At 40.3% G+C, this 26739-nt stretch overlaps 2 protein-coding genes across 11 annotated transcripts in view; one reads left to right on the top strand and one right to left on the bottom strand.

Annotated features, from left to right (window-relative positions):
• The window catches only part of SLC26A8 (solute carrier family 26 member 8), a 93248-nt gene extending 87362 nt beyond the window's left edge, over positions 1-5886 (bottom strand). The window contains exon 1 of one of the 4 annotated variants that reach the window (XR_003521349.2): positions 5438-5885. Coding sequence is in view for 2 of the 4 variants with exons in the window: in XM_027601579.2 (XP_027457380.2) it covers positions 5412-5668 (257 nt within the window). In the remaining 2 variants the exon portion in view is untranslated. Of the gene's footprint in view, positions 1-5411 lie in introns of all 4 variants that reach the window. The other 3 variants (XM_027601579.2, XM_027601578.2, XM_027601580.2) reach the window with 3 other exon arrangements.
• An 828-nt stretch (positions 5887-6714) lies between these two features.
• The window catches only part of MAPK14 (mitogen-activated protein kinase 14), a 74311-nt gene continuing 54286 nt past the window's right edge, over positions 6715-26739 (top strand). For 2 of the 7 annotated variants that reach the window (XM_027601582.2, XM_027601584.2), the window contains exons 1-2: positions 8288-8414; positions 25775-25929. In XM_027601582.2, coding sequence (XP_027457383.2) covers positions 25793-25929 — 137 coding nt within the window. In that variant the 5' untranslated portion in view covers positions 8288-8414; positions 25775-25792. Of the gene's footprint in view, positions 8415-11907; positions 11946-25750; positions 25930-26739 lie in introns of those variants that run through there. The other 5 variants (XM_027601583.2, XM_027601590.2, XM_027601586.2 and 2 more) reach the window with 5 other exon arrangements.

Genomic DNA, 26739 nt, shown 5'->3' with positions numbered 1-26739 from the left:
CTATAAAGAACTTATCAAACTCAACACCCAAAGAACAAATAATCCAATCAAGAAATGGGCAGAAGACATGAACAGACATTTTTCCAAAGAAGACATCCAAATGGCCAACAGACACATGAAAAGGTGCTCAACATCGCCCGGCATCAGGGAAATCCAAATCAAAACCTCAGTGAGATACCACCTCACACCAGTCAGAATGGCTAAAATTAACAAGTCAGGAAACGACAGATGTCCTTACAGATGTTGGCGGGGATGCAGAGAAAGGGGAACCCTTCTACACTGTTGGTGGGAATGCAAGCTGGTGAAACCACTCTGGAAAACAGTATGGAGGTTCCTCAAAAAGTTGAAAATAGAGCTACCCTACGATCCGGCAATTGCACTACTGGGTATTTACCACAAAGATACAAATGTCAGGATCCGAAGGGGTACGTGCACCCCAATGTTTATAGCAGCAATGTCCAGAATAGCCAAACTGTGGAAAGAGCCAAGATGTCCATCGACAGATGAATGGATAAAGAAGAGGTGGTATATATACACAATGGAATATTATGCAGCCATCAAAAGGAATGAGATCTTGCCATTTGCAATGACGTGGATGGAACTGGAGGGTGTTATGCTGAGTGAAATAAGACAATCAGAGAAAGACATGTATCCTATGACCTCACTGAGATGAGGAATTCTTAATCTTCAGGAAACAAACTGAGGGTTGCTGGAGTGGTGGGGGGGTGGGAGGGATGGGGTGGCTGGGTGATAGACATTGGGGAGGGTGTGTGCTATGGTGAGCGCTGTGAATTGTGCAAGATTGTTGAATCACAGATCTGTACCTCTGAAACAAATAATGCAATATATGTTAAGAAAAAAAAAAGAAGAAGATAGCAGGAGGGGAAGAATGAAGGGGAGTAAGTCAGAGAAGGAGACGAACCATGAGAGACTATGGGCTCTGAGAAACAAACTGAGGGTTCTAGAGGGGAGGGTGGTGGGGGGATGGGTTAGCCTGGTGATGGGTATTAAAGAGGGCACGTTCTGCGTGGAGCACTGGGTGTTATGCAGAAACAATGAATCATGGAACACTACCTCAAAAACTAATGATGTAATGTATGGTGATTAACATAACAATAAAAAATTTAAAGATTAAAAAAAATAGATCTGAGTAAAGTCAGTGTCAAGCCCAAAAAAGTAGGTTGAGGCCTATTCCTGGAGGGTCTTGAGTAGCTGGGTTGAACTTGGACTTTTTAGCTATTTAAAGTGTTTGAAACAGCATTTCTTACGAATTAGAACAAACAATTCTAAAATTTCTATGGAACCACAAAAGACCCTGAAGAGCCACAGCAATCTTGAAAAAGAAAAACAAAACTGGAGATATCACAATTTCAAACTTCAAGTTACACTACAATGCAATAACAATTAAAACAGTATGGTACTGGCATAAAAATAGACACATAGATCAATGGAATGAAATACAATAGAAAGCCCAGAAATAAACCCACAATTATATGGTCAATTAATCTTTGACAAAGGAGAAATGAATATACAGTGGGGAATAGACAGTCTTTTCAACAAATGGTGTTGGGAAAACTGGACAGCCGCATGCAAAAGAATGAAACTGGATCACTTTCTTATACCATACATAAAAATAAACTCAAAGTGGAATAAAGACCTAAGTGCAACACCCGAAACCATAAAAATCCTTGAAGAGAGCACAGGCAGTAATTTCTCTGACATTGGCCATAGCAACATTTTTTCTAGATATGTCCCCTGAGGCAAGGGAAATAAAAGAAAAAATAAAGTACTGGGACTAAATAAAAAAATTCTGGACAGTGAAGGAAACAATCAACAAAACAAAAGGCAACCTACAAAATGGGAGAATATGTTTGCAGATGACATATCCAATAAAGGGTTAGTATCCAAAATCTATAAAAAACAGATACAACTCAATACCCCAAAGATAAATAATCCAATTAAAAATAGGCAGAAGACATGAACAGACATTTCTCCAAAGAAAACATCTAGATGACCAACAGACATATGAGAAGATGTTCATCATCACTCATCATCAGGGAAATGAAAATCAAAACTTTCATGAGATATCACCTCACATTGTCAGAATGGCTACAATTAAAAACACAAGAAACAAGTGTTGGCAAGGATGTGGGGAAAAAAAGGAACCTTCTTGTGTTGTTGGTGGGAATGCAAACTGGTGCAGCTGCTGTGGAAAACAGTATGGAGGTTCCTCAAAAAATAAAAAATAGAACTACTCTACAATTAATCGCACTATTGGGTATTTACCCCCCAAATACAACACTAATTAAAAGGGATACATGCACCCCTATGTTTATTGCAGCATTATTTACAGTAACCAAACTATGGAAGCAGCCCAGGTATCCATCAATAGATGAATGGATGAAGGTGCAGTGTAAATATACACAATGGAATATCACTCAGTCATAAAAAAGAATGAAATCTTACCTTTTGCAACAACATGGATGGAGCTAGAGAGTATAATGCTAAGTGAAATAAGTCAGAGAAAGACAAACACCGTATGATTTCACTCATGTGGAATTTTACAAAACAAGCAAAGGAAGAGAGAGACAATCGAGAAAATTCTACTATAGAGAATAAATGAATGGTTACTAGAGGGGAGGTGGGGGGATGGGTGAAATAGGTGTTGGGGGTTAAAGAGTACACTTATCATGATGAAAAAAAATAAAGTGCTTGAACAGGACTAGTAATATGCACAGGGAGGTTCTTTGGGAGGATGAATGGTGTCAGTGGTATGGTCTAGAGGTATACTGTCCGGTATGGTAGGCACTGGCTACCTGTGGCTATTAAAATAAAACAAACAAAAAAAATCAGTTCCTCAGTTGCACTAGCTACATTTCAAGTGCTCAACAGCCACATGCAGCAGAGGTCACCCTACTGAACAGTGCAGGTATAAAACATTTCCATCATCACAGAAAGTTCTATTGGACAGGAGAGACTGAGGCAAAAAGTCCAAGTGGAGACCACTATTATTACTGTAGTTTAGGGCAAAAGTAATCAAGTCATAACTCGTAGGAGGGACCACAGTGAGGATGGCTAGTAGGGACAGCAGGAAACCTGTCTTACAGGGCTCATCACATGACTGGCAAAAGGCATCGGGGTAAAACACATGATTTCCTTATTGGTTTTTGTTGTTGTTTTCTGGAGTATGTCATCTCTGGAGTTTGTCCAGCTCCATTATGTCTTTGTGGATTTCTTAGAAACCCTAGTGGTTCATTTCCATGCACCAGCAGGACACTTGTGACAAAGTATGATGACAAGACGCTCCTATTTACTAGAGGCGGGTGCAGTTCGATGTGAAGAAAGTGGTGCATTTCAGAAAAAAGTTATCAAACTACACTGATGGGATAATATACCTTTCAGCTGAGACACAGTGCGACTGTTACTGATTCTGTCACAGACTCTGTTACTGATTCTGAAGGCATCAGTGTGATGAGCCTCTGTGCACAGTGTGATCAACAACATGCTAAGCTCTACCCATAATCTTGAAGGTAAGTGTCCACTTAGAAAACAATTCCCTGGGGTGCCTGGGTGGCTTAGTCGGTTAAGCCTCTGACTGTTGGTTGTCCCAGCGCTGGGCTTGTGCTGGGTGTGGAGCCTGCTTGAGATCCTCTCTCTGCCCCTACACCCCCCTTGCGCGTGCTCTATCTGTTAAGGAAAAAAAAAAAGAAAGAAAGAAAGAAAGAGAAAAAAGACAATTCCCTGTTGCTTCCTGACATCAGACAAAAAATTTAGGTGGGTTGACCATGGGTCCAAAGTTCTTAATATTTCATTTTCTTATTCTAAAATGTGATTCTGGGCATCGGGCTTCCCTACTAATTAGCGAATTATTTTAATCCATGTAGTCCACACTTGGTTCCCACACAAATAGTGTCAGCATCACCTGAGAATGTGTTAGAAATGCAAATTATCAGGCCCTACCTAGCAAGACAATTATCAGAAACTCTAAGGATGGGCCAGCAGTTGGTTTAAGAAACCCTCCAGGTGATTCAGATACACAGTCAAGTATGGGGACCACTGTAAATGCAGCCAATTATCTTTATTTGGTCAGTCTTTCTGTGCCAACTTTGGGGGCATTGTTAAAAACAGGCACTTTTGACATAGCCCCTGCATCCCACATACTACCCCTGTCTATCCAGCCATCCATTGAGTCATTTACATAATGTGTTGGAAGTATTTTAAAAAGCCAAGAATAAAAAAAATTTAAAAAAACCCAATTTTCTGACTATTGACCTGATAGATATGAAATCCTGAACCTTAGTTTAGTTGCAAGAATATCTTTCCCCTCATAGTCTCATCTTTCCTATATTCTGTATAATCATGGCTAAGGTAAAATTCACTTCCAAAATTTCAAATAAGCATTTGTAATTCCATCAGTTACAACAGCCCTTTACCCATTACTACCTCATTTTTATAGGGAATATATTTGGAATACAGCAAAGGCACAAGTGAGGTACATTGCTTTTAATATCCTTCAGTCACCCTGTCTGGTGGCTGGGGATGAATAATAAGTCGACAATCCTCAAGGAGCTGACCATCGGACACATAAAAAACCAACTTTAGGGCGCCTGGGTGGCTCAGTTGGTTAAGTGATTGCCTTCGGCTCAGGTCATGATCCTGGAGTCCCTGGATCGAGTGCCTGCTCGGGAGTATGTCATCTCTGGAGTTTGTCCAGCTTCATTATGTCTTTGTGGATTTCTCCCTCTGACCCTTCTCCTTCCGACCCTCCCCCCTCTCATGTGCTCTCTCTCTTTCTCAAATAAATAAATAAAATCTTTAAAAAAAACAACAAACTACCTTTAATGCGACTTGGTGAGACTATTACCAGTGGGGTGTGTTGGAGAGAAACTGGTTGTCGGGGTGGGGATGTTGGAGAAGCCTTCAAAGGGGGGGTGTCACTGATACATTAACAAGAGTCAAGAGAAAGGGGCCAAAACAGGTGGGAGTGGGGGCTCAGTCCCAAGGAACAAATGAACAGAGCAGTGAGATCTGAAAGCAGAAAGCGCGCCTGGGCACAGAGGGTGGGGTGGTAGGGAGAGGCCTCGGGCTGCAGACAACTCAGACTAACGAGCCTGCAAGGAAGGATTCGGTTGCAAATCGCACGCATTGCCTCTAGCCCTTGCGTTGCGGTTCTGCGGCCTTTCATAAGTAGGGACGACGCCTCTGAGAGAGAAGCTCTCGGGGACTACCGGCATTCATTCATTTCACAAACACTGAGCGCCCCGCGACGCGCCTGGCCCTGCGGGTGACGGACGCAGCCCCCACCCGGGGACTTCGAAGGGTAACCAGGAGCTGGTGCCCCGCACCCGGACGCCCGCGTCCGGCTCAAACCTGCGGCCCCCCCCCCCCCCCCCCCCCCCCCCCCCCGGCACCTGGCTGTTCCCGGCCGCGGCTCCACCTGGTTCCCTGCGGGGGCGCGAGTGAGGGCGCTGGGGTCGGACGCAGCTCCCGCCCGGCTGGCGGCGCTGTAGACGCGGACGCCGGCCGTTCCCGAGCCGTTGCGGCGGAACCCGCGGGCGTTCTGGCGGGCGGTGGACGGGAGTTGGGGCGAGGAACGGCAACAGGGGCAGCATTGGTGGGGAGCCAGGGGGGGGTACCCGAGCCGGGGAAGCCCCTTCGCCTGTGCCATCTGGGCCTCCACTTGCTTTGGGGTTTGACTGCTCTTGACTGGGGGCCTTCTTGATGCCAGGCCTGGTGCGCTGCACTTCACACACAGTAATTCACTTAAGTCACCCTATGACCTTGTCAGGTCAGAAGACGCAGGAGGAAACTGGAGGCTAGAAGGTCACTCAGGTCTCCAGTCTTAGCTCTTTTCCCCGCAAGACTGGCTCCTCCCACTGAAGGACACTCTCCTGCCCAGGTCTCTTGCTGGGCTCCCCCCAACGCCCCGCCCTTTAACCTTCTGAAGTTGACTCAGTCCCTGTCACTGTCTCTAACTACGCCCTGTAGTCCCGCTTGGCCCAGTTGCAGTTTTACACTTGCTCAATTACTGTATTAATGTCTAACACATTCACTTTACCTATTCCTTCCTTTTTGTAGATTGTCATCCCGTAAGGCAGGATTTTTATCTCTCATTAACTGCTATATTATCAGTGCCTAAACAATATGGTGGGTATAGTAAGTGCTCAATAAATTGTAAACCCCATGTAGGCAGCAACTGTGTTTTTTGAATGACTTTAATCAGAAGTGCCTGGCACTGACTAGGCATTCAATACATACTTGTTGAATGAGTGACTGAATGTACTGCTTACTTCATCTTTGCCCTTTCAGTCACTCTCACTCTCACCTCACTATCCCAATTTTTTGGATATTATATGAATTCCTTAGGATTCCTACTCCTGAGTTTCCTCCCTTGTATCCATCCACTCATCACCTTGATTCCCCACTCCTACCCGCCATTTCTTCACAGTCACATTTTTGCTCTCACTTTCTCCTTGAACCTTCATTACTTCTTGGAAAGTTCCCTAACCCGCAGGTGGGCTTGGAACATTTTCAAGCAGCATGTCTTCATCGGGGAGAGAATCCAGGCTAAGCCGCACTGAATCCCCCAAGAAAAGCTTTCCATGAATCACCCATGATTCTGGTTTTTGTTTTTGTTTTTCCTTGAGGAGAACTGAGGATCCTGCACCACCTTCTAAATTGAGATCATGGTCATTATTCATAATTTGTCCAATAAATATTTATGGGGTACCTATTATGTTCCAGGCACTTGCTAGATGCTGGGACAAGATAGGCAAAATCCAGGGGATGCGTAACACCAAAGAGAATAATCATGGTAAGTATTGAGAAGTGTCCTGGCTTGGACCCAGTTACTTCTAAGAGAGATTGTGACAAGCTTTAACAAAGGAATACATTGGTAACAGTGGGGGTAGGTATGGGGTTATAATATCTTGCCCATTCACACTTATTATCTTGTTCGGCTTTACAAATGACCCTATTAGGTGGGAATGTAAGGCAGGAATTATTTTTGCAGAAACTAGAACGAGGGTCTAAGAAAGGTCAGTTGACTTGCCTAAGGCGGCACTGCCAGAGGACCACTCTCTGCCTTGCTCTCCTTAATCTGAGAGGCATGAATCAAATGCCTAAAATCGTCTTCACTGGAAGCTTCACAGCAGGATTCAGTTTCAAACCCTCAGAGTAATGTTTTCAAAAATCCTTGTCAAAGGGAGATACCGGAGACTCTCCTGAATCAGAACTACCTGGGGCATATTGTAAAAATGCGCATTCTTGGTGCCTGTCACGGACCTATCCACTTAGACGCCCTGTGGGTCCTGGGACTTGGCATTTTTAAACACCCAAAGTGATTCTTCTGCACATAAGAGTTTAAGAACCGCTAGGAGAGTTTGGATGGAAAACCTCAGGCTCAATGCAGAGCTAATATTTGCTTTTGGGGTAGAGTTCGTCACAATCCGAAGATTAAGCCATATGTCCTTGAGCAGATGGAATACAACAGCTTTCTGGCCAGAACCTTCCTTTTTTTAATGTAAGTATATCTTGGAAATTGGGGGTTCCGCTGAGCAGATGCTCGGCTGCTGGTGACTATGGGCAGTTCAAAGAACTTTTGGCTCTTTTCCCGACACCCTATTAGTCACTGTCGCTTTCCACCGTGGAGCCAGGCATTTGCCCCGCCGACCACGGAGCGGCGCACGCGGCATACGTTGCCACCTTAGCCCTTCCTTCCCGGGTCCGCCTTCGCGCCCTTAAGAACAGTCTCTGAGCGTTCCTGCCTCTGGTCTCCAGCTGTTGCTCTTTTCTCGCGAGAAGTGCTCCTCCCATCCTCTCCCGTCGTCAACCCCCTCCCGTGGGCAGGTTCCATATTGGGTAAAATCTCGGCTCGCGGAGAGTCCCGGGAGCGGTTCTCGCGAGAGTACGGCAAGAGGCTCCTGTTCGCTGGCTCTGGAACGGCGACCACTGGAACCTCAGCGGGCGCTGCAGCTGGAGCCGTAGTCCCTCGGCGCAGCCCAGAGTCGGCCTGGTCGGGGAGAGGGTGCAGGGAGAGCGTGGTGGGCGCAGCCTTGAGCCCCGGAGCGTGCCCTTGCCCTTAGCCGGGTTCGCCCCCGTCGCTGAGGCGCGTCCAGCAGCTGCGGCTGACAGGGGCCGCGCGCGCGGGAGTCGGCGGGGTCGCGTCTGCGGCACCTGCGCCGACTGCCAGCTGCGGGCCCCCGCCGGGCCGGGCGGGCGACGAGGGCCGGGGAGCGGGTGCGGGCTCAGGCGGGGCCCCTCAGGGCCACCTCCTAGCCCCGCGGCCGCCGCTGGAAGATGTCTCAGGAGAGGCCCACGTTCTACCGGCAGGAGCTGAACAAGACAATCTGGGAGGTGCCCGAGCGTTACCAGAATCTGTCCCCGGTGGGCTCCGGTGCCTATGGCTCCGTGTGGTGAGTGTCACCGGGCTTGGGTCAGCGGTGGGCTGGGTGGTCCTTAATACTCTAGAGCCAGGCCTGCCCCCACAGCTCAGCGATGCACCAAGCGGCAGGAATTTTCCTTGGGGGAGGGCATCGCTGCCCCTTCGACCCCTGTCCTGCACTCCCTGTACCCCTTGCACCCCTCACTCTGCACCCCGACGTAGGGTGGTCAGCTGTGTGCAGGATGCAGGTCCACGTTCTGTGATGCTGGGGCTCGGCCCTGGCTCGCACCCTGCGCGAGCCCTTCTTGGAGGGTTGCTGCTCCGGGGGCTGCCACGGAGGCGGGGGCGTCTCTTCGGGGGTGTCCCTGCCAGCATCGAGCAGAAAGATCCTCTCCGGAGGTGCGCCCGCTTTGGGCGCCGAAGCCTGCCCTCAAAGCAGACAAGCCCTGGGAGCTGCAGGGAGAAGCAGAAGGGCAAAGCTCGACCAGGAGACTGCGGTTGTCCGAACGAAACTGACGACGAAGGGCGTCTGTCCGGGCTTTTTTGCAAACCTCTTTCGAAATATCATTGTGAGGAGCATTCGTTTTGAATTCGCACTTGCATTAGCAGAGACCCATAGAACCTAAAATACCGACTTTATCTCGGCCAGCATAGTGCCAGCTTGAGTGGTGTGTTTCCGATTCGGTTGAAAGCGTATTTCCTTTTCGCAGAGTGGGGGTGGGTGGTAGTGCCTGCAAGAACACTGCAGCTTGAGAAACTGGCGGCCTCACTGATTAGTCACATACCACTGCTCATTTAAGTATTGTTTGGCAAAACAGTTTTCTCATTTGGAGCGAGTGAGATTCAGATCCGTTGGACTCGCTCAAGATCAAAAAGTTATTAACCATGCTGTGAGGTATTGTAAATATTTTTTAATTGTAGTACATCTTGTGAATATGGCGTTTTTAAAGTCCCTTAAAGAGTTTGCAGGGAACTTACCTACATTTGTAGATTGAGGTACGCGGTGGTTTTCATAAAGATTTGGAGTATATAGCAAAGGAAGGAAGAGACCCTTCTCACCTTTAACTCTGTGTGTTTTAAATTAAATTGATACCATAAAATTTCTGGATCTGAAATATTTTACTAATTTAGGTATTACACAGTATATTTTAGATTTACTGTAGCTTAAGAGCTGCTGATTTGAAACTAATTCATGTATTCATGTGCATGCATCGTTTGAAAAGGGCTCTATAAAATTATTTTTTGTTTTGGAACAAATTCCAGACTTGTGGATGTGTTAATCTTTATAATTCCTGTGTTTCTGAAAGTCACATCATGAATTTCCTGTTTGGTAGAATCTTCTGGGTAATTGAGATTGTGCAATTGTGTCAAGCAACAGATCATATTGCATTTTCTAGTTCAAGCTGCCTGAGTTAATGTTGCTGATGGCCCCATGCTTGACATCTTTTCCCCATTTTTATAACACGGGAGTTTACCTCTTAACGGAATTTGCAACATTTTATTGTATATATGTATGTGTGTGTGTGATTGATTTGCAAATTTTCAAAGATTTATTTGGATCATTGTTCCTTTAATAGCTTACTCTTTTACCTCTATTTTTCATTCTTCGGTTGACATTAATTTTTGTAGTACCAAATTTTTGTTTCCAGTGATATTTAAACTTAAATGATACAGCAGAATAGCTCAACTATGGGGAGTTTAGTGAACTTGAAAAGAACTGCTTGCAAGGTTTTCCTACTGTTGGATATGGATAACTCTGCACTGGAACTGAAGATTCAGATTTACAGTGAAGTGTCATAAAAATGACCTTTACATTTCTTTAGTTCTATACTTTTCTGGCTTACAGAAGCCAGCAGCATCTGACACTTGGAGGTAATTTTGCTAAACAGATTTTTAAAAGTAGGTAATATGTTCACATTGTATGAAATTCAAAAGGCTCAAGGATATTTAATGAAAGGTATCCTTTCCTTGTTCTCCAACCTTGCTGTTCCTTTCCTCAGAGACAACCATTGTTAAGTTTCCTATGTGTCTTTACAGGATGGCCGAGTTTGTTCCCCCGCCTTTTTTTAGTAGTAATTTTACTAAGGGATTTAAAGTGTAACCTTTGGTATATTGGTGGAGGAAAGTACATCTGATATTATGTGACAATTGACTGTAAACAAATGTAACTGATTTTGGATTGAAAATATCAGAATTTAGATTTACAAGTAAGTGGTATCTCATTCAGAATTATTTGAAGTTGTTCTTTCAATAAGCAGTTTTTTGGGTGTTGCAGAAAACTTTATTTTTTAAATTTCTCTTAGTATCCATTCTGGAGCCCGTGTTATTTTTCACTACCATCATCCTTTGAGAACAGATTTGTTTTTAGGGAATAACACAATCAAACTGAATTCAAATAATTTAGAGACTTTGTACTCAAGTCTGGTGAAAAAGGTTAGGCATTCAGGTTGGTCATACTGTTTTAGGTCAAATAGGAGTTGTAACTATAAAGTAATGACTGAATTTCTTGTGTGACTTGCAGAACTGGATCTGAAGTCTGTTCCAAAAAAGAATCTCTGAAAGTATTTTAAGGAATACAACCTCACTGAAATAGGTGTCAGTTTCCTAATTTGATTGTTCCAAAGTGTGATATACTTTGATGTATGACTTAAAAATTTTTTTATATTAAGCCTATTTTCGTTATTTTAATTTGTGCTAAGTATCTGGTAAAAAAGCAAGTAGCAGCCTGTATGATAACCAACTGTGAATCCAAGATCAAGGAATCAGACTAGAAATTGAGAATTGATAAGGTTTTATAAATATGCTTTTCCTTTGTAAGGGCTAAAGGGAACTAAATGTCTTGCAGTTTCAAGGAACTTTGCGCATTGTCTGTGAGGGGAAATGAAGCAAAATTGTTTAAGAATACTTTGTTGCAAAGCATTGATTTTTTTTTTTAGTTTGGGGACAGAAGGGGGGACTCTTTGTGGTGAGTTTAAGGAAATATAAACAGGAACTTAAATGCCTTTCCTCTGGGTATGGTTTTTCCAGACCCTTGCTGTTGATTAGAGGAGGTGGGGCCCTGGTAGCCATAAAAGAGGTGAGAGTTGAGAATTACTCTTAAGTCATAGTTATTTGTTTATTCAACAATATTGAGTACTGACTATGGACTAGATAACGGGCTAGGTTTCATGAGCTAGAGTGCTGAGCAAGACAGAGTGAGATAATCCATTCCTTTGTTGAGCTTATAGCCTAATGCGAATAATAACTATATTTTATGGATTGCTTACTATGTTCTAGGCATTTTGCTGTGTAGTTTATATTTATCATCAGTATATAAAGCATATACAAGATTTTTAGTAAAAGGATGGCAAAATTTACTAAGAAATCAAATCTAGCTTCCTAAAAGCTTTGTGGAATAAGACTATGTACATAAATATAACAAATAAACAAAGGTAAGTTTTAGTGTTAATAGCCATTCACTGTTTTAAGTCTCTTTTTTTTCTTTTAGGATGAGCCAGGGCACAGATAAATGAAAATACATCATTGTTGACTATGCAAAGATGACTTTCTTCACTCCTGATCAGTAAGAGGGCTTGCCCTTTTTTTTTCCAGTGGCAATAATAGACCCATACTGATCTTTCTTCCCATTTGCTTTTCTTTGTAACCAAAGCAAGGTGATTGGCTGCATGTCACCAGTACCAACAAATAAATATTTAAAGATAATGGCAAATATTTATATTATTGATATATAAAGACTTTTAAAAAAGAATTCAGTCAAATTTGTTATAAAGTTATATTTTATTTATCAAATCCCATTTTTTTCTTGATGCTTTTCTACTGGCTCACATTTAAAAATAAGGGTATTCTGAACCTCTGGCTTTTCAGTTCTGCCAGTTTAATTTCTTGATACTGAAGAGTACTCTGTTTTTGATTTCCCTCTAACTCAGCTTTAGAGATGATCTGTGTGTTGACTTTGCCTTTCATGGGCAACAGTACAGATGGCGCTGAGCCCCTGAAGCTTTGGATTCAAAGGTAGAAGAATTCACTGGGTTAGATCACTCTCATTTTAGTATAAATTGGCATTTTTATGGGATTTTACACTATAAAGTATTTTCATTGGAAGCATCATCATTCAGTCTTCTCTGGTTCTCTGTTATTAACCCAGTTATGTAGATGAAGAACTGTACTCATTCACTGAAGGAATGGCTTACTTGTCAGTGGTACTTTGGATTTGGTTCTGGGGTTTCAACACTTTAGAAGGCTTTACATATAGGCTGCTGAGTTTGTGTGTGAGTACCTTCTTTTGTGCTGTTTGTACTTATCCTTTTTGTGAAGAAAGGGGTTGCTGGGTTACTTGCAGTAGAGCTGTGACTGTACAGAACCAATCCCACCAGTGTCATTGCCTAGCTAATCTGAGGGGTAGTGACTTAACTTGTTAAAGGTTAAAGTCACACCTCTTCCTGAGAATTGATAGACCAAAAATTGAACTCATTGCCCAGATCAGATTTTTCCCCCAAGTAATTATTAGGCAGTGCAAATATTTAATTCCTGAATTTATGAATCCTGTTGGTTTGAAATTCTTCAGTGTACATTTTGTAAAGTTGGGACTATCTGTACATGTTTGTGTTATGTAAGTATAGGATATTAATAGAAAAAACTGCCTCTCTGGGCCTTTGAAAATTCATTAGATTTTGGCTCTTTACTGTGAAATTTAGTATTGATTTGTTCTTATCCAAGAGGTATCATTACTGTAATACTCAATAAAAACTTCATTGTAAAGTGGGTTTCCCTGACTTAGGGAACCTAGGGATTTTATCTCACGGTCACCATGTACTTGGAAGTCATGCACATATGTCTTCAGGACAAAAACAACAACAACAACAACAACAACAAACTCTTTAAACTTGAAATGTTTTTGTGTAAATAAAGCTTTCAGTATAGGAGGTTTGACTTTGCACAGGGTTTCTGTGAATTAAGTGCATGTGTGTTAAAGATTTATAAAATGAACCAGTTTTCCAGCATTTCAGCCTGTTAAGAATTTATTCCAGAAAAGAGGAAAATGGTCTGTAAATTCTGCACTTTTGACAAATAGGTCCTGGATTCTGACGTCTTGGCTCCTAGGCTGAAGGTCAGGGGAGAAGGAGTACAGAAAAGAGAGCAGTCTGGGACGGCCCTCATTTTGGTTTTGGACAAACGGGCTGTCTGAACTTTGGAGTATTGTAGGATTGTGGAAGCAAAGGGAGAGAAAGATGGGTTCATGCCAGTGTCATTGAGGACAGGACTGTGTGTTATACTGATACTTGGAGCACCTACTATGTATGAGTCATTCTTCAGGTGTTGGAGATGGAGTATGAACAGACAAAAATTTCTGCCCATAAGAAACTATATTCTAAGGGGGATGAAAGTAGAAATAGATAATAAATAAAATGTATAGTATGTCAGGTGGTTGGTGCTATGGGGAAAATGAAGCAAGGAAAGGAGAGGGAATACTGGGATGGCTGTGCTGCCCTTTTAAGCAGGGTAGTCATGGTAGGCCTCAATGATGAAGTGACAGCTGAACAAAGACCTGCAGGAGGTGATGTAGAACATGGCTGGACTTGGGTGGGGAGGGAAGAACATTCCAGGCTGAGGGATCAGGAGGTGCAAAGGCCTCTTTCTCCAGAATAGCTGGGAAACCAGTCTGGCTAGCACTGACTGATCCAGGGGCCAAAAGTTGTAGAAGAGGGTGGAGGAGCTGCGGATGTGCAGGGATCATGAAGGGTCTTGCTTGCCTTTAAAAGAACTGTGCCTTTTACTCTGCACAAGAGGGGAGGCCGTGGACGGTTATGACCAGAGGAGAGACATGATCTAATTTATGTTTTAACAGATCACTCTGCTCTGGGGTCTCTATTTTTTCATTTCTATTCCCTACCCATTAGAGGTGCTAATTGTAGTTTAGTGTAGAATGGGGGAGTCTGATGAATTGGTGCACAACCCCAACCCATGTGCACAACTCTCATTCCAGAGTGTCAGAGCCAGAACTTCTGTTGGGCCCTAGAAATTCAGGGTATTCCAGTCCAGCTCTTTAAATAACATGGGCTTACTTTACTTTTTCAGGTTTCTGTTGCCAAAAGGAAGGGAGCAAAGAGATTAGCTCTAGACTTCTGCTGACAAAAGATTAGCCTGCTGGCAGGTTGACCGTTTTCTAACTTCTTTGGGCTTCTAGGTTTTTTCTTACAATTGGGTCATATTTTAAAAGACATTTTTACCTTCATTTAAGATCTCATTTATTTTGTTTTATTTAGCCCTGTATCTGCTTTACATTCCTCTACCTTCCCCCATTATAGTAATTTTAATAGAGGTCTGATTATTGTTACCTGTTACTAATGTTTTGGCTGTGAGGCCCCCAGGACTTCTCTGTTAACTTGAATAAGTCTTACTTATTGAACAATTGTTGAACAATTCTACACATACGTGACCCTATAAAAACCCATAGGGTTTATTGTCTTCCCTGCCTTTATAGATATACAGGCTTCTCTCCTCTTTCATGGAAGCTCTCCCCTTTTTACTGCTCTATCATCTAGTTGGGGAAAATAAGTGTTCCTAAACACAGATTCCCATGGCAACATAACAAAAAGGTTAATAGAACAAATGTTTGTTTTGTCTAGCTGCTGTCTGAGTAACTTTAGACCCTGAACACGTTGGCTCCTGTTACTTTGAATGATGTTGTTACAGATTTCCTTGTTTCCCTCAAAACCTCTAGGGCTTGGTGGTATTGTCACTGTGCCTGTGACATGAAGGAAGGTATGTGAGTATGTGTGTCTTACTGTCAGTCTACCCACAAGTATGCATTGGTTGCTTTTCCAAGCTTATGGTCCCAAATGGAGGCATCACAACACAACCATGCCAAAAAAAAAAAAAAAAGGCAAAAAGCACACCAGTTGTCCCCTTTGTTTTCTTAAATTCATTAATTCAGTATTGTCTGTATTAAGCACTGTACTAGATGTTATGTTGATAAAAATAAAAAAAGAAAAAAAGCAGGAAGGGTGACTGCTTTCAAAAATATCAGTCTAGAAGGGACTTGTTAACGTTGTTGCCTCAGAGATCGCTTTGGAAGTAGCTTTTCTTTTCTGCATTCTTTCACTTAAGTTAACATTTCAAATCTACCTTTATGTTTCTAATGCTTTGAAATTTTCTTTTAGATTCTTTTGTCTCCCTTGACTCTAGTGACATACTGGTCACTTTTTATATCTAGGGCAACTCTATGCAAGGATATGTGTTAGAAATCTGTGTCAGAGAAGCCTTTCCATCTGATGATTCAGATCTAGAAAGTGATGACATCAGCATGTACCCACAACGGGTCAGAACTTCTTCTTTTGATCTGCCCAGGGCTCATGGAGGCTATGTGTTAGGGGAAGCAGGGGACTGTAAGGGTAATGGTCCTTTAGGTCCTTAACCCAGCCCTATACTTCCCCTGGGGGTGGTGTCTCTGCTGTGACAGTCTTCTTCACCTACAAATTAAGTGCCCTTAATCATGTCCTTGGTCTGTCCTGTGACATTCAGCTTGAAGTGTCTGGTTTATGCAAGTGTGTATTGAATTCTTTCTTGTATTTCCTCATCTTTGTAGTAGATAAAACTTTATTTCCAGAAATAATTGCTTTATTCTTAATATCCCCAAGAGATATTTCTTTTTTTCCCTTTTCTGTCAAATCCATCTAGGGCTTTAGCTAGCTTTGAGCCTTCTTGAACTTAGACTTTTGCATAATAAGTTTCTATTTATGTTTTCTTCTCCAGGCTACCAAATGCTGGGAAAATCTTAGTTATTTCCCTCAGCTCCCTAATTTACGTATTAAATTGAAGTGAAATATTGATGTTGGCATCTTATGTTGATAAACTTCTAGTAATTTTCTCATTTGACATTATAAGTTTGTCTTGCTTCATTTTTTTGTCCCTAATTTAGTGTCCTAGGTGCCTTATGCTTTGAATGACCTATGAAATTAGCAATCTCAATAAGTTAAATGATATCAATGCTAAAGGGAGCAAAAGGGGGAAAATAGCAAGTTAAGAAAACAGTAAGTATTATCAACATCTATCAAGCTATGTTTATATTCCCAAATATAACCTAGGGTTACTCAGCTTATTGACATTTTGGGTGGGATAATTTTTTTGTTGTGGGGGGCTGGCTATCATGTGCATTGTAGGGTATTTAGCAGCATCCTTGTACCCTGCTTGCTAGATGCCCAGCTTGCTAGCAGCGCCCAGTTGTGACAACCAAAAATGTCTCTAGACATTGCCATATGTCCCCTGGGGACAAAATCACCCTTGTTGAGAACTACTTATATAACCCTATATATTTGGGTTGATTGGCCTTGAGGAAAAACTAGGTAGGATAGCTTGAACCTTCCACTAGCAGAAGGATAGAAAAACTATACTTGCTGTGCATATTCTTTTTCTTCTTCTTTTTTTTAAGATTTTATTTATTTTAAAGAGAGACAGACAGCACGAGTGGGAGGGCAGAGGGAGAGAGAGAGTCTCAAGCAGACTCCACGCTGAACACGGAGCCTGATGCAGGGCTCGATCCCAGGACCCTGAAATCATTACCTGAGCCAAAACCAAGAATCAGACACTTAACCAGGTGTGCCACCCATGTGTGCATATTCTTTTTTAGTTCATCATATGATACAATCTCAACATGGCTTTGTTTGTACATTGTGTGTCCAAATTTGTACTTCTAAACCTTATCTCAAGAATATCTGACCCTTTGGTTTTCAAGTCTATTGAGATGTAATGTTTCATGCTTTTCCTTGATTATTTTTCTTAACATTGTTTGAGGATGATCTCAGATGTAGCACCAATGATCCTAGGAGTAGACTGATGTTACAAACTTGTATGATTCAGCTTTAGAGATGTGGAGGTGTGATATTTGAAGAAAGCTTTCATTAGCACTGATGAATGACAATGGTCATGAAAATTACAATCAGGGAATGAGCCAATTGCCTGAAGATTTCTGTAACTTTCTGTAATGCTATTAAGGCAGCATGATTTTGAAAGTTTGAAATGTGTGTGTATATGTATTTGCTTATGTGTTAGATTTACTGTAGTGAAGAAAATCTGTTGGTTATCTGTCAGTGTTAAATGCGCATCAGTGTTTTTTTTTTAATTTACTATTTGAGAGAATGAGAGAGAGAGAGAGAGAGAGCGCACATGAGAGGGGGAAAAGTCAGAGGGAGAAGCAGACTCCCTGCTGAGCAGGGAGCCCGATGTGGGACTCAATCCCAGGACTCCAGGATCATGACCCAAGCCGAAGGCAGTCTCTTAACCAACTGAGCCACCCAGGCGGCCCAGATGCGCATCAGTGTTAAAAGAAATAGACATAATAGACTTGGGTGGCTCATTTGGTTAAGTGTCCAGCTCTTGATCTCAGCTCAGGTCTTGATCTCAGGGTTGTGAGTTCAAGCCCTGTGCTGGGATCCATTCTGAGCATGGAGCCTACTAAAACAAACAAAGAAATAGACATAAAATATAAGTGAACTGTATATATAAACTATATATAAAAAGGTATTGATGTATAGAGAAGTGGGAGCATTGTGGGCTATAGTAGTTAGACTGGTTTCATGGAAGAAAAGGATTTGAAGGTTATTTTGAAAGGTGGGTAGTATTTGGAGAAGAGGAAAGGAACATTTTTTTAGGGAACAGGAGAAAACACAACTAAGAGAATTAGTTATGAGATGGACTGGCCTGACAGCAAGAATATCTCACGTAGCTTGAACCCAATTGTGGTTCTCATTCTGGTTGTGCTTCAGAATCAGTGTGGAGTTTTTAAATACAGATGCTTGGATCCTACCCCCAGAAATGAAGAAGTAGGTCTAGGGTAGGGCTAAGGCATTGCATTTTGCTAGGCCATGGAAAACTGTTAAAGTTTCTTGAGTTGTGAAGTATTGAGGAAAAGTGTTTTAAAACTCCAACTGGAGTGTATAGAATGGATTAGAGGAAGCGAATGTATTGCTTTTAAAAGTCTTCAGTGATTTGTTTATGTGAACGTCTGTTTATTCTGACTCCAATGAGATTTCTCTGTTCCTTGAGGTCAAGAACTATCTGCTTTGGTATTTATTTATTCATCTTGAGTTATGTTCCAGGCACTGGGCTAGATTCTGAGGATACACAGATCTCCTATAGCTTCTGCTCTCCCTCCGAGTTTGGATTTGGAAACAAATAATAAAGGGGTTTGTTTTTTTTTAGTTCAGTGTCTCAGTTATTGGCTACATTATGTTGCTGATTGTAGTCTTAGAGTCTATCTAATAATTGCTGAATAATGTACATTTTAACTTGTAGAAACTATATGTTAGTTATCCATAGCATTGATAACAAATGATCAAGGATTTGGTCCCTCAATTATATTTTAACTTCCCTATTTTACTGTTATTTCAGAGGTTTACTCAGCCTCAAATTTGAGAGTAAGAGATCTAAAAATATATATTGAGAATCTACGATGTGATAAACCCCATGCTGGAAGCTGGTCATGAAACTATTTTATAATAGCATGTTATTTCAACTTAGAACTTTTAAAACCACCTGCCTTTTATAGTTCATAAAGTACTGTCACGTAATTATCTTATTTGAGCCTCAAAACAGCATTGTGAGATAAGCAGAGCTGATGACAACCCCATTTTATTTATTTGGAAACAGGCTTATAGAAGCTTTGCCCCAGATCACCTGCTAGGAGGTGCCAGAACCAAAACTAGAACTCAAATCTTTTGATTACTAGTTATTTTTCTCTGTATCAGACTGCATGTGTTTATGCTTAATAGAATTTTTTGAGATTAGGTCATCAAAATACTGGAGAGACCATTCACTGGGAAGCAAAAGTAGCTTTGTTAAATGAAATTCCGGTGATTTTTCTAGAGGAGTAAAAAGATTCTTAAGTAGTATTCCCAAAAGTAAGTGAGATATCTTGAAAATTCCAGTAATTTTGTTTAAAAAAACAAAACAAAACCATGTTGCTAAGTGTGATGATTTAAAAATATGACCATAAGTTATTTGATACTTCTCCTTTAAAGAGGTGGAGCTAGTAATCCTCACCTTCAGTGAAGGTGGTACTGACTCACTTCTCTAATATATGGAATGTGGTAGTAATGATGGAGTGTAATTCTGAGGGTAGGTCATGAAGATATGTGGCCCCTATCTTGCTTTTTCTCTGAATGTTTCTCTGAAATCAGTTGCTCTAAAGCAGTTTTTCAACCTAAGCTTGACATTTTGGACCAGATAATTCTTTGTTGTGAAGGATGTTTAGCAGTAACCCTGGCCTCTGCCCACTAGATGCCAGTACCACCACCACCCCCAACACACACTCCAGGTGTAACAGCCAAAAATGACTCAGACATTGTCAGATACTCCCTGGGGGGGGAAGCTGCCCTCTGTTGAGGGACAGCCAACAGCTCTGTTGAGAAGACACCGAAGCAGCCTTACAGAGAAGCCCACATTATGGAGAACTGGGGCCTGCCAAAGCCATGTGAGGCAGCCATCCTGGAAGTGGATCTTCCAGCCTCGGTCAGGCCTTCAGATGACTGTAGCGAAGGCCAGTATCTGGACTGCACCCTCCTGAGAGACTGTGAGCCAGAACCACTCAACTATCCTGCTCCCCAATTCCTGACTCAGAAACTGAAATAATGAATCTTGTTGAAGCCACCAAACATGGGGGTAATTTATTATTTAGTAATACACTAAGTGTCACTGTAAAATATATGTGTATGTCATATAAGATGGAGAGTGACAGACTGAGCAAACCAAAGATTGTGAAGACACACTAATGCCTGTTACATGCATCTGTAGTCATGTTTATAGCATGTTTATAGGGTGCTTTTCTGGATTTGAAGCCTATAAACACTATTACTGTAAAAGCCTTTTAATTGGAGCAGCAGGCAGAGTTGATTGATGGTAATCATAAATAGTTACGGTGTAATATAGGATTAGTTTATTTCATATTTGCTTGAAAGGAGTTAAAAACTAGTTAATGATAACTTCAAAAACATTTGTCACTGAAATTTTCAAACACAAAAGTAGAGAAGATAAAACCTATGGTAACAACATTCTAATGAGGCTTGGGAAAATAATTCCACATGTAATAAAATAATCCACATGCAATATTTTTGTAATCAATATGAGATAACTATTGCTCTTGATGCAGATGTATCAACTGCATTTGCAATCAAAGAAATATGTTAACTGACACCACTGTGGCTTTTAAAGCTTCAGTGAGGAAATATCTTAAAATCATCCTTTTTTTTCAAATGGAGTTTTACAGCAAATGAAGACTAATTGAATTTCACATTTTAATCACAAATTGATTTGGATTTTTAGATTGCATGCCTAAGAGAATTTCTGCATTGTTTGAGTTTTAGTTTTCATCAGGCTAATAAAAATTAAAGCAATTGTGAAAAACATTTTTGCTCCAGTAGCTTAGAAGTTTTGCAGCAGGAATTAGACCAATCAGGAATGGCAGGTATCTAGCATATGTGTTGCTATGTTCTGAGTTCCAGCCACACAGCTAGCGTCCCTAGTATATCCTGTCACAAATACACTTTCCTATCTGAATGAGATTTTCATGAAAATACTCAGTTTGCATAAAAGTTATTGAACTATTAAGTTGTGTAAGGCAAAGTATGTGGTCAATTAAATGACTCTTTTCCATTCAGTCTACTAATCTATTGTTAGAGTGTTTAATATGTCACTTGTGTTTTGAGCCTCTTTGAGAGGAATATTTAAAAACTGAAAAGTTGGGGATTGGTTGCATTGTACACACTTGTAACAGTTGTATTAATGACATCTGAAGTTCTTCCCATTAAGTGTGAAAGTGTTATTGTAAGAAACTAAATTCCACTTAAAAATACTATATATAGTTGCACATAGTCAAATCATTTTGTGATTCTTTAAAAAAAGTGTTATTATATAAACATGAAAACAAGGTATTTGAGAGTTAGTGAAGATATTAAACGAAAGCTAACAATGTTTCAAATGTGATGAGTTTTTAAAGTCAGTTTTAAGTCCCTTGCTGCTCTGAAGAATATTTTTTGTTTCCTAAATCAAAACTCGGGTTCTAGTTTTTGCATAAATTTACCTTATTTTCATGACATTATTTCCAAAATGGAGGGGTAGAGCATAAAAATAAAAAAAAACTAGTGATACTTGTACATTTGTCTGAATTTAGGAAGAAAAAGTAGGTTTCTGTAGTAGAGGGAGATGTGTGCCGAAAAATATTTCTAGTATGATATTTATTGAAATTTGTATCAGGAGTTATAGGTAAAGAAAAAGTTCCAAGTTAGTAGTATAAATTACTTATTTAGAAGGCACATTTTAAAGGCTATTAGCAGTTAACCTGAACTCAATTGGAAAAAAGCCTCAAATTGTATGATCTGGAGAAGAGATGTCATGTTTTTGCAATTATTTCCTTCACCTTAGATATTTTAATTAATTTGATGCATTCAAGAGAATTTGTTAATTCAGTGTAACTACAAATTTTAATATGTTTAAATTTTTCCATTAATTTCCAAAAATAAACAAAATTGTGTTTGTCGTTTTAACCATTATTGAGGGTTCATTTTTTCTCATTAACATCATTCCAGGGATTAGAGAAGTCATCTGTGACCATTGAAAGAAATTGTAAAACCACTTCTGATCCTCACAAATTACTCAGAGACTTCTCAGATGATTGCTCATTCTTCATTCTGTTGGGGAAAACCCAAATTGTTTTTTGAGGAAAAACCTCATACAGTCATTTGTCCTCCCATGCTCTGTTAATGTGAGCACTTGTCCTGGGTTAGGCAGCACCTTGCCTTTCTTAAGAGGTTGTCTCTCTTACTCTACCTAGCAACTCACCTGACTGTTAAAGCATACTGATCTGCCTCTACCTTGCTGCATAGAAAATCTGCAAGCCAGGTGCCAGCCCTGGAGCAGAAACAGAGTCTCTCTTTCTCTATACCTATCAAAAGCTCAGCTGATGGAAGTCATCTTTGGAGGATTGTCTGAGGAACATGGAGCTTACCTTTTTTTCTCAACACACTTAAGATTTCCTCTTAGATTAAGTCAGTCAGAGACCAGCAGCATGCCATGCTATTATGTACTCTCTTCCCCACCGTTGCTAATAATGAACTGTATTTTGGCTTTATGAAACAGTCTCCACTGATATAGATACTCTAAGAAAAGAACCATCTGAAACCCACTATTATATTTGTGTAAGAATGTTGATTAGGACATTTTTAACACATTATACAGTGTCTCCTTCATGAACATACACAGCAGGAACTCTTCTCTGGTTTTATTACAGGAATAATTATGCCTCTCATCAGTTCTCCTGAGTACCTAGTTTGTTTTTATTATATGGTTCCTGTGACTCATGTCTTAACTGGTTGTGTTCTATTGTTGTGTGATGGCTTTAGTGGGCTCAGAGCCCACTAAAAAAACCCACTCAAATGGGTATTTAGAAAGGACCTCATAGTAATCATTTGTATGTTAACCTCACCCATAGAGAATTTCTTATTTTCCTATAATCACTGTTATTTCAAGTTATGTATGTATAGTTCCAGACTGCTCTAAACCTATTGTGGAATAAAGTGGGATAAATAAATTTAGAAGTTTTTTTTTTAATCTTTTTTTTAAAGATTTTATTTATTTGAGAGAGAGAGAATGAGAGAGAGCACGAGAGGGAAGATGGTCAGAGGGAGAAGCAGACCCCCTGCTGAGCAGGGAGCCGATGTGGGACTTGATCCCGGGACTCCAGGATCATGACCTGAGCTGAAGGCAGTCACTTAACCAACTGAGCCACCCAGGCGCCCATAAATTTAGAAGTTAAACAGAATTATACTAGGATATATTAAGAATCTAATAAGCCAGGTGCACCTGGGTGGCTCAATTGGTTAAGCATGTGCCTTCGGCTCAGGTCATGATCCCAGGGTCCTGGGATCGAGCCCTAGGTTGGGCTCCCTGCTCAGTGGAGAGTCTGCTTCTCCCCCCACTCTGCCACTTCCCTTGCTTATACTCTCTCTCTCTGTCAAGTAAATAAATAAAATCTTAAAAAAAAAATCCAGTACGCCAGTTTTTTGCGGGGGGGGGAGAGAGGAGGCAAGTTTGAATGGGTAACAAACATTCAGTTTTATTGAATATTGTGTCCTAGGCACTGGATTCACATCAGTAGATGAGTGAGCATGACATCCTATATTATAATCACTGCTTTTAATGAATTTTATATTTTTTCCTTTAATTTTTTCTTCACCATATCAGTGATTTTATAAAATGTGAGTTAATTTTATTAACTTTGGGAGACTTCATGTGAATTTATAATTGGAGGAAAACCTTATTAAACAACGTATCCTGAATTTTAGTTTGGGGAATCTTATCATTGTAAAGATAATTCCATTTTATGATGTTGTTCATGAAAACAAGGTTTTATTTGTAGCTATAATTTTTAAACTGTGATTAAGAGGCCCAACTGGTAATACTTGTAAGTGAATCATTGTAATAAAGGTAAAGTGAATAGCTGGTCCTGGGGTTGCCCTTATTCTGGGCAGCTTGGCATTCTGGAAAAAGAATGCACATTGAAATTAGACCAATCTGGGTTTGAATCCCACTGCATGTGAGTTATATGCCCTTGGATGAGTTGTTAATGTTTTTGACCATTAGTTTCTTATTTTGGAAAGTCAGTATAACTATCTCAAAAGGTTATTATAAGGATTAAATTAACCACTTCCCAAATGATGTATGACACATATGTATGACATAACCAGGTATCCAGGTAAATTTGAATTTCTTCTCCTTTGATTTAATTGGTTTTATCAGGTGATTTAAAAAATTATTAGTAATTTTTGCTTTTGGTAATCACAGTGTTGAAATTAGGACGAAATTTCTCCTCTTTCCAAATACTGCTTTGATTAGGGATAGTAACAGGAGGCTAGGTCAGAGCAGTTAAATGCTTAAAGAAGTGGGTTGAGGATGGATAGTATATTCCTTGCTTCAGCAGCTTCGCTGTAGGAATCATTAACTGATAAGCAGAAAGCAGTTTCTCTGAACAATTCCTGCTTACCCTCTTTTGTGAGTAAAATGTTTTAAAAAGTGAGAGTGTATGTCCTTTGAAGTAAAAATTATTTGTTCTAAGGAAATCATGCAATTATTGAAGAAGCAGTGTGAATTAAGATGTCCATTGTAATAGTATTTATTGTGTGTGTGTGTGAATGAATGGAATGGCCATAATGCCCATCAATAAAGAGAATAGTTGAGTAGATTGTAGTGCAGATATTTAATGAAATTACTATAAATGTTTAGTAAAGTGGAAAATGCTTATGCCTTAGGGATAGAGGATACAAATTTATGTACTATGAGTATAGCTATGTGTAAGTATCATTTGAAGGAAATATAATATTAATCGTGTTTTTATGAAAGAGTACCTATTTTTTTAAGATAACAATAATACAGATGACTTATGCTTCTAATTTTACTAATAACCTTATATTAAAAGATACAAGCTCATTTAAAAAAATCAGGATAGAAAAATATAAGCAAAAATGTTAAAATTCTGAATATATTAGACATCTCTTCTCTGTGTATATTTATATATACATGTATGGGTATACATTTTTTCCCCACAGATAGGATCATTCTTTACTTCTTTTTTTTTTTAAATCAACATATAATGTATTATTTGTTTCAGGGGTACAGCTCTGTGATTCATCAGTCTTACACAATTCACAGTGCTCACCATAGTACATACCCTCCCCAGTGTCCATCACCCAACCACCCCATCCCTCCCACTCCCCTCCATCATTCTTTACTTCTGAAACTTGTTCTCTTTCCCATCAGTAATATAACACGTACATATTAGTACTATATGGAGATCCTTGTTAATGGCTGCAGTATATATGGGAGAAAATACCATAAACTAAATTCTCCCCTATTGGACATTAAGGTCGTTTCTGGTTTAGTTTCTGTGAACAAGCTGCAATAAACACAAATATTGTGAATCCAATTTACATATTTTTATCTGTAAACTTTTAAACCCAATTATATATATATATATATATATATATTTTAAAGCACTTGTTAGCATTTAATGAACGCCCCCAAACGTGGCTTCAAGCTACTAGAACACAGGCGCTTCCGACACCCTTAATCTTCTCCTCTGCTCTTCTACTGAAGAATTTGGCCTTCACGATGACAGGCTGTTTTGGGAGTTTTCCCTTTCCCAAAACTTTGTAGTAGCCCGATTGCACTACATCAATGATAGGAGCAGCTCCAGTCTTGTTTTTGGCAGCATTTACCCGTGTCTGCTCACTGACCAAGGTCCACAGTTTATCAAGGTTGACAGTTGGGCAGAAGCTCTGATTCCTCTTTAAGTGGTAATGTCTCATACCAACTTTTCCAAAGTAACCTGGGTGATATTTGTCGAAGTTGATCCTGTGGTGATGCATGCCACCAGCATTACCCCGGCCTCCTGGGTGCTTCCGGTGCTTGCCGATGCGACCGTGGCCGTGGCTCACGTGGCCCCGAAGTTTCCGGGTCTTCCTCAGTCTGGATGGCATGTCGGCAGCTCAGACGGAAAAAAAGTAAACCCAATTATATATTTTGAACCCAACTTTTAAAAAAAGTAGTCAACTGTGTATAGTTACACTATATTATTGAGCATTGTTTGCTTTCATGTATGTTTTCATCATTCCAGTTAGATGGTAGGTTCTGTGACATCAGGCACAATATTTAGTGTTTCTTTTGTATTCACAAAGCATCTCATCAAGGAGATATTTCAGTAAATATGTTCAGGAAGTGATATTTTGGTATTTGTAAGATACCACATCATTGCCTCCTCCCGTATTCTAGATTCACAGGGAGTAGTAGAACTCTAGGGATTGAAAAACTTCCCCTAAATAAAGTAATGAATATAGAGCAAAAGTTATTTCTTATGAAATACTTTTCATTAATACTATCCCGAGTTCAGTGTAAAATTACAGGAAAAACTTCCATATGAAATGCAATTAATTATAGTAGGAAGCTTTTTAGAAAAGCAGAGTTCATACAATTAGAATATATTTTAAATGGGCCGAACGTTCTGCAAAGTTGAACTTGATTATCCATTAAGAGTTCTATTCAGAGATCCATTGAGGATCCATTCAGTGGTATCCATTAAGAGTTGATGCTTGAAAACAAACCACTTGAATCTGAATCTCAGCTCTGTGATTTTCTTTCTGTACTGTGGGCACCATTACTTCTTTATGCATCAGTCTTCTCATCTATAAAATGGAAATCATAATAATGTCTTTTTATAAAGTTGTGATAAAGATGCTCATTCATGTAAAGATCCGAAAACAGTGCCTTGCAATAGTAAGCACTCAGTGATTATAGGTTTTTAACATTAATACGAG

The sequence above is a fragment of the Zalophus californianus genome, chromosome 7 (assembly GCF_009762305.2).
Source record: "Zalophus californianus isolate mZalCal1 chromosome 7, mZalCal1.pri.v2, whole genome shotgun sequence".
NCBI classification, from domain to species: Eukaryota; Metazoa; Chordata; class Mammalia; order Carnivora; family Otariidae; genus Zalophus; species Zalophus californianus.
The sequence above is the reverse complement of the archived record's forward strand: the minus strand, read 5'-3'. Positions and strand labels throughout refer to the sequence as shown.